Raw genomic sequence first — 8,666 nt, 5'->3', positions numbered from 1 at the left:
AATCCTATTAAGAAATTGCGTTGCGTTTTTGACGAAGGAACCGGAAGGAGTTTACTTCCGGGTTTTAGGACGCGTCACTGCGGTTCTCTATAGAACGATGGTAGTGATTTGGCTGATTGCTGCTGTCTAAACACAGTGTGGACAATAATACCGTGTCTGTATGTTGTTCAACATCCCACACTTTACATAGTGGGCTCAACATTTATATTTCTAGGCTATAGACATGTTTTATGGACTGTAACCTGTGATGCACTTTGTTAAATAAAGGCAATCATCTGAATAAATACTCTGAACATGCACTATCCGTCTGTTGGAGCTCATACAGTAGGCCTACCTCAGAGTGTGTGACAGGCACAGAGCTGATGCCGGCGTTCACAGCGGTCCAGGATCGAGCAGTGAGCACGCAGGCGAACAGCGCGAACAGATCTCCAGCCCCCAGTCTGCGGCTGTACAGCTCCACCCCCGACATGTCCCCTCTAATCAGAGCCTGCCACAACCGACAGTAGTCCAACCTGAAGTCTGGCTCCAGGACCTGGGGGGGGGAGAAGTACTCAGGTCTTGTACTTAAGTAAAAGTACCAGAATCTTACATTATTGTGCAGATTGGTCCATTTCAGAATAATATATATGATATGTTTTATAATGATTGATCATGAAAGTGTTCTCAAAGCTGGTAAAGGTGCAGCTAGTTTGAATGACTTTGTATACTGCAGGGTAGCTTGTGAATTTACTCCAGGTGGAACTAAAGTCTGATTTAACACTTGATTATATTTCACATCATTCATCCACATCTGTAAAGTAACTACAGGTATTACAGACATGTAGTGGAGTACAAGTATACCATTTACCTCTGAATTGTAGAGGAGTAGAAGTACAAAGTAGGTACACACGCTGATTCTAGGTATGTTGACAAAGAATCATTATCTAAGTAAAAATCATCATAACTTCTGCAAGTTGTGGGTGTGTTGTCTTTATATTCATTTTATATTTACATGTACACAAGGAGTGAAACAATATTCTACTCCAAAATGACAGCTGTACTCAGAAGTCATAAGGAGTTAATTGGTACCATTATGGTTCCAGAAAAAAATGTGTGTGTGTTAGTTTGTTTGCTTGTGTGCATGCATGCGTTTGTGTGTGCCAATTTTGAAGGACTACCTTAATTCTTTATGAATACAGGAACAAGCAGCTAACAAACTGAGTGTAACACAAGTGTTTGTAAGAGCAGTGTGTGTGTGTGTGTGTGTGTGTGTGTGTGTGTGTGTGTGTGTGTGTGTGTGTGTGTGTGTGTGTGTGTGTGTGTGTGTGTGTGTGTGTGTGTGACTGTATCACTAAAGCTGTGGTGCACACATCGCAACACAACATCCTGCACTCTGCTAAGCACAACATCAAATTAGTTGTTTATCAAAAAGCTTTTATGGTGCTGTAGCTCTAATAGAAGTGTGTCTGCATGTGATAGTGTGTGCGGAAGCCATGATTTATTACGGGCATCTTGACTGTGTGTTTGCTGCTCTACCAATGTATGTACCAAGGCTTTTAGCCTAGGCCAGCGGCATGAAAAATAGAGTTTTTTTATCTGCAGGCAGCCTGTAGATTTGTTACCTGATAAAGACCGTGATCAAGCAGGGTGATCTCGGTCTTCTTGCTCTCAGGACACTTTCGGACCAAGACGTTGCCCGGGTGCGGGTCACAGTGAACAAAGCCACGGACAAATATCATTTCACTATAGATCTTGCCCAGGTTCTCTGAGATCTGTTGGAGACATGATATAGAAAGAAAGGAGAAAAATTCAAAAATGACAAGTCACAACACATTTAGAATGTACTCGCTATTGTCTCACCTTTAGTAAGTGTGACAATCTTGGTGTATTTTTTATATTGTTAATAATGATTTATGCGCTTAGTTATTTGGACATGAAGACATTTATGATTTGTGTATAGTCGTGGTATTGTTGTGCTGATTGATTGGAAGTTATTGTGTGTATAGCTTTAAAGTGCAGCAAATGTAATGTTATTTTGAAACCCTTGGTTTGTCTGCGTCTACCCATACAGTACATGTTATCCAAAGATCTTTTCTAGGTGAAATACAGGGGCAGCAGGTGAACACAATGAGACAATCAGGCACAGGACGGACAACTCAGGGAGTAAGAAACCAGGAGAAAATAAATGTCAAAATAAAACAGGAAAACAGACAGACCGTGACAGATTTGTGTCCGGGGTGTGGTGAATTGGCTCCTCGATGTCCACAAAGAGCTTTCAAAGTAAAGACCCCCCACTTCAATTATTGCATCGCTATATGTAACATTTGGAAACAAACAATATCTCCTAGACATAAGCTGTAAATCCAACAGGAGGTCCATGATTTCAAAATGTATGTGCAATTTATGCATATCTTTCGCCTTTGAACTCTAACAATGATAAAGATTAAAGAAGAACTTATTGTGCTCACTTTCAGGTAAGTATTTGTATTTTGAGCTCCTACTAGAACTCCAATTTTGTCAGCAAAATGTTAAGACGTTCACGATGCAAAACTGCAATGTTTTTCTCGTTTAATGAAACACTGTTGCGATGCATCATTCATCATGAGAGGAAGTTGTTTTTTAGGGCTAGCATGCTTAAAAAAAACAACCTCTGTTGTCTGATATTGTTCTTGTGCATGGGGGTGTGCCACCGACTGTCAACAGAAGGTCAGCCTTTTGTCTAGAGCTACATAGTGAACACAGGGAGAATGCATTTCATTCTAGATATAATAGATAGAGATATTGCTTGGGCAGCTATGGCGTTTCTCCACTTTCATCAATGATTTTTAAGTCATCTGTCTATGCTAGGCTGAGACACACTGATAGTTTGTGTTCGTATGTGTATGTGTGTGTGTGTGTGTGTGTGTGTGTGTGTGTGTGTGTGTGTGTGTGTGTGTGTGTGTGTGTGTGTGTGTGTGTGTGTGTGTGTGTGTGTGTGTGTGTGTGTGTGTGTGTGTGTGTGATTATCAGTCAGTTTAGTATAAGCTTTGTAACCAACCGACACACAGAGCAGGCAGTACCTCGTTGACATCGATGCCGTGTTTCTTCATGTATTCCCTGTCGTTTACCTGCCCCCCCTCAGCAAACTCCATGGTCAGAATCCTCTTTGTGGACAGATCCCAATGTATCTTGGGAACCTGTAAAGAGAGATGAATAAAGTGTTACAGGTGTACATACATGAAGATCTAGGTTCAGATGGCCTGTCAGGCTGAAACAGGATAGACCTACCTACTTAGAGCTAACAAACCTCTATTCAAATATACAAAACTTTTTTAAATAGAAAAATAGTTATGTAGAAATCCTTCTGGCAGGCTTTAAACATAATAGAAAATATTAAATTTATTGGGAATAAAATGTAATATTAGATAAGATAAGATAAGATGGTACTTTATTGATCCCAATTTGGGAAATGTTTGTGTTACAGCAGCATAAAAAGACATGGCATTGTACAATACAAATTAAAAGACTAGAAATAAACAAGAAAGTAGAAAATATACATGTTAAATGTAACAAGGTATTATATATACACATGTATATATACATAAATATATGACAGATGGAATATTAATATTAAATATTGAACAGATTATATAAATAGGTTCAGATGGCCTGTCCAACCCACTGCTATAATCACACTCTCGACCTTGTTCTGACTTATGGTATTGAAATTGAGCAACTATTAGTCGAACCGCATAATCCTGCTTTATCCGACCATTTCTTAGTAACTTTTGAAGTACTGTTACTAGACTACAAAGCATTAGTCAAAAGCTCCTGCAGCAGAAACCTATCTGTTAGCACTATAGCCAAATTTAAGGAAGAGATTCCACCAATACTTAACTCGATAGCATGTCTGTATGTAAGGGAGGAAACTTATACAAAATGTACACCACCCCAAATTGATCATGTTGTTGATAGTGCTACAGATGCGCTGCGAATAAAATGAGACTCTGTTGCTCCTTTGAAAAAGAAGAAAATAAAACAACATAGATTAGCTCCATGGCATAATGCCGAAACCAAAAGCAAAAATCGAGACAACTTGAAAGGATATGGCGTTCCACTAAACTTGAAGAATCTCGTTTAACTTGGCATATTACTCTCAATGAATATAAGAAAGCACTGCGTAAAGCGAGAGCAGCTTACTACTCTTCATTAATAGATGAGAATAAGAATAATGCAAGATTTCTTTTCAGCACTGTAGCCAGGCTGACAGAGAGCCACAGCTCTATTGAGCCTTCTATTCCCATAGCACTCTTCTTCTTCTTCGAGTCCGTAGCAATCTCAGATGTCGTTCTGCCAGTATCGGGCACAGGCCACAGCTGATGGGGTAGGTTCTGCCAGGTCTTCTGGACTGCACCGGGGGGCATCGGCACATTCCAGTAGGTGGGACATTGTCTGCACTGATCCACAGCTGCACGTGTCTTCTGTGGTGTAGTTCCACACTTTCATCAGTGCTTTGCACCTCCCCTGTTCCACACGCAGTCTATTAAGTGACTTCCGGGTTGTCCAGCCAAGGTCGTGGCCACTAGCGAGGCTTTCCGTTGGTGTGATTCCTCTGTCCAGCCATTCAAGAGCTTGTGTGTCATTTCTTTGCCTTTCATCTTCCCAGATATTGGTCCTTGCTGCTTGTTTGGTTGTGTGGAGGGGCAGGACTGTCTGCACAAAACTGGCTCTGGATCGGAGCCTGCGTGTGGGTGCTACGTGGCCATGCAAGGGGTGTCTGATGTCTGTCTCCTGTGTTCTCTGTTCATCTTGAGCGATACCCAGTCGTCTGATGTGTGGGGGAGAGATGCCGGCTAGCGCATAGAGGCACGGGACAGGTGTTGTCTTAACGCATCCCGTGATGATGCGGCAGGTGTCATTCAAGGCTGTGTCGACCAGTTTGGTGTGACGTGATCGGCTCCAGCTTGAGCAGGCATACTCTGCTGTAGAGAAACACAGGGCCATGGCAGTTGCACGGATTGTTGGTGGATCTGCGCCCCACTTGGAGTTCACTAGTTTGCGCAGGATGTTGTTGCGGGTGTTGACCTTGGCTTTGGTGTTCTCCAGGTGTTTCTTGAAGGAGAGTGTCAGTGTAACACCAAGATAAATGGGATGCGTATGGTTGGACAGTTTGTGGCCATCCCAGGTGACGCTCAGTTATTTTTTAGCATCTCGGTTCCTCAGGTGGAAGCTGCTTAATTGGGTTTTAGGTGGTTGTTATTGTAGTAGCTTGACATTTCTTGGAGGGCACTTTCAAGGACAGGCTCAATCTTCTGGAGGTCTACTTGTTGGGTGGTGATGCAGAGGTCATCTGCGTAGATGAAACTCTGGCATTCTGGGGGTAATGGCTGGTCGTTTGTGTATATGTTGAACAGGAGGGGGGCCAGTACGCTACCTTGTGGGAGGCCGTTCTTTTGGGCTTTCCACTTGCTCCTCTGGTCATTTAACTGGACGTAGAAGCGCCTGTTTTGAGTAGGCTTTTGATGACTTGACACAGATTCAGGTCACCAGTCATGTCCAGTAGTTTCCTGACCATTGCATGGTGTTGGACAGTGTCATAGGCAGCAGAAAGATCTATGAATGCTGCTCCAGTTATTTGTTTTCTTTCAAACCCATCCTCAATGTGTTGGGTGAGGTTGAGTAGCTGTCCAGCACAGGATCGGCCAGGACGGAAACCAGCTTGGTCTTTAGTCAGCTTGGTGTCTATGAGTGGCATGAGGCGTTGGAGTAGCAGCCTCTCATAGAGCTTGTAAGTGATGCAGAGGAGGGAAATGGGTCGGTAGCTCTTTGGGGATGATGGGTCTTTGCCGGGTTTGGGGATTGCAACCACTTTGGCCTTTCTCCAGACAGGAGGGATGGTTTTTGGTGCCATACATGTGTTCAGCATCTCTAGGTCCCAGGTGCTGTATCATTTCTGCCAGTATGTCATCAATCCCTGCTGCTTTTCCGGGTTTCAGCTTACCCATTGCAGTTTCAAGTTCTTCTATGTCGAAGGGTTTGGTGAGAGGGCTGGCTGGTTGTGGTTGGTCTGATACCACTGTGCGATGGTGTTCTCCTGTGGGTTGGCGGCGGTGTTGGTTACAGCCGTTGACCACCAGCTGTGATGCAACTGAGTTTGTTGTGACCGTTGTGATTATGGGTGGTGTGGTGTGGCCTTCGCCAAGACGGCGGATTGTAGCCCATGCCTTCCTGTTGTTATTTGTCATATTGGTGTTCTCTATCATTTCCTTCCAGACTTTCCTTCGTTCATCCACAACTTCACTGATCAGGGTCTCTCCAAGTTCCATGGTGGTAGAGGAGAAAGGGTCCTTATTTTATTCCTCATCGTAGGCTTTCAGCAGGTCGCTGGATGTTTCTGATAGCCCAGGAATATACTGTGTCTGGCATCCCCTGGGTATGTGACGTCTGACTGACCTTTTTACCAAGTCTGTGAAGTTGGAGTAGTTATTGGGAAATGGTAGTATGTTAGATATGGAATGCTCTATCTCCTGTTGGAATGACAACCAGTCGGCTTTCCGTAGGTTGAACCTCCTGCGGAATGGGACGGTGGTTGCTTGGAGAGCGGATCTAACGGTGATGGCAATTGGCCGGTGCTGGGTATGGGGGATAGGGTCCAGGACTTCCTTCTCAGTTCTGGATGCAATGTCACTGCTTACACAGGCGAGGTCTGGGTTGTATCCTCGTTTGCATCTGGCACTGTGGAAGGATTTGGGTAGTTTAGCTTTATGGATTAGGGTCAGGTGCTTGGACTCAAGCCAGGTCTCAACTTCATCTCCATCTTGGTTGTTGTTCTCATAGCCCCATGATGTACTGTGGGCATTGAAGTCGCCGATGCTGATATGGAATCTCCTCTTGCATCTTTCTGGTAGGTCTGTGTACAGAAAAGGGGTTGCAGGTGGTTTGTAGACTGATGTGACAGAGACATTTGGGAGGGCAACTGTGATGGTTTCCATGTTTCCTTCCGTAGTGTGGGTCCAGACTTCCTCAATCTTGAGGTTTGGTCTGCTGAAAACAGCTGATCCATACTGTCTGTGTTGGGTCTCAGCGACCAGATTCATTCCAGGGATGGTAGGTCGGTGTTGTGCAGGGCCGATGTGGGTTTCCTGCATGCAGAGTATGTCAAAACGATTGGCCATCATTGCCAGTATCTCTGCCTTGCATCCGGAGAAACCTTCGATGTTGATTGAGACGATTGACAGTGCGGGTCCAGAGAGGGGCAGGTATCTGTGACGCTGTCGAGATCCGGTAGGCATCTTCATCATTTGATTACGTAGGTAAGTATACAGAGATTGGCCTACTGGCAGTATCAGATTACATCCTCTTGGATGTATATCTCATTCAACCAGCGTTTCGCAGGCTGCACCACGGGGAGGTTTCTGTATGTGCAGCAATAGCACTCAGTAGTAATGATTTTATGTGCTTTTTTAATGATACAATGGTTACTCTTAGAAACAAAATGAATGACCTCTTGCCTTTGACCAGTATAGTGTTATCAACAGCTCCCGGAAATGTAAGTTCTAATATTACACTAGATAGTAAATTAGAATGCTTTTCACCCATAAACCTTGAACAATTAAATTCAATGATTCCCTCTTCTAAACCATCAACGTGTATCTTAGACCCGATTCCAACTAAGCTGTTAAAGGAGGTTTTTCCATTAATTAACACTTGTTTATTAATTATTATGAATATGTCTTTATTATCAGGCTATGTTCCACAATCATTCAAAGTAGCAGTGATAAAACCGCTTCTTAAAAAGCACAACCTCGATCCAGAGGTTTTAGCCAACTGTAGACCTATTTCTAATCTTCCGTTCCTCTCAAAAATTATTGAGAAAGCAATCGCAAAACAGTTGTGTGATTACTTAACCTGTTAAGCCCGAGAGACCCTGGTACCAGGGCACTGCCGCAACATCTTGCAGGAAACAGTGTCTGAGGGCATGTTCATTTAATAAACTATGAATGTTTTATATCCATGTAACGGGAAGAAACTCATCTAACTGATCATTTTTTTTTTTTTTTTCAAAAGACAACCCACAATGCTAACACTGAGCCTCTGAATTAGCAACAAGCGAAAAATGCTAACACCGTTTCTATCGTTCCGTTACGGCGTCGTGTGGCAAAAAGGGCTATACGCAAGAGAAATATGTGGATACAACCCGTTTTCGTTCCCGTGGGGCCTGGGCCTCAGTCTGTCTCTCCCTTTGAAGTCTCGGCTGGGATGAAGGCCATCACTGGATGGCCTTCATCCCAGCCCAGACATCCCTGCTATTGTTCTGCTGGAGCTTGGCCTCCAGCTTCTTCCTGTTGGAATCTCTGCCCCTCCTCAGCTTGTCCCTCAGCTCTTGCTGGATACTCCTGCTACCTGTCACCTGCAGAAGTTCTCTGACGACTCCGCCATCATTGGCCTCATCTCCAACGAGGACGACAGGGAGTACAGGGAACTGATGCAGGACTTCACCCTCTGGTGCCAGAGGAACCACCTCCAGCTCAACGCAGGGAAGACCAAGGAGCTGGTGGTAGACTACAGACGGCTTCAGCACTCTCCCCCGACACCAGTGAACATCCAGGGAGCGGACATAGAGATTGTGAAATCTTACAAATACCTGAATGTTCATCTGAACAATAAACTGGACTGGACTGATCACTCTGCTGCTCTGTACAAGAAGG

The 8,666-nt window shown here is 44.0% G+C and overlaps 1 protein-coding gene across 1 annotated transcript in view; it reads right to left on the bottom strand.

The window, feature by feature from the left end:
• Positions 1 to 271: 271 nt before the first annotated feature.
• LOC117485549 (aarF domain-containing protein kinase 1-like) overlaps positions 272 to 8,666 on the bottom strand; it is a 72,573-nt gene continuing 64,178 nt past the window's right edge. The window contains exons 7-9 of the mRNA XM_034134130.1: positions 3,039 to 3,155; positions 1,602 to 1,751; positions 272 to 532 (exon numbers count right to left, since the gene is read on the bottom strand). Coding sequence (XP_033990021.1) covers positions 272 to 532; positions 1,602 to 1,751; positions 3,039 to 3,155 — 528 coding nt within the window. The remainder of the gene's footprint in view (positions 533 to 1,601; positions 1,752 to 3,038; positions 3,156 to 8,666) is intronic.

This window comes from Trematomus bernacchii, unplaced genomic scaffold, assembly GCF_902827165.1.
Source record: "Trematomus bernacchii unplaced genomic scaffold, fTreBer1.1, whole genome shotgun sequence".
Classification (NCBI taxonomy): Eukaryota; Metazoa; Chordata; class Actinopteri; order Perciformes; family Nototheniidae; genus Trematomus; species Trematomus bernacchii.
Note: the sequence above shows the minus strand (reverse complement) of the source record. Positions and strands in the feature narration are given on the sequence as shown.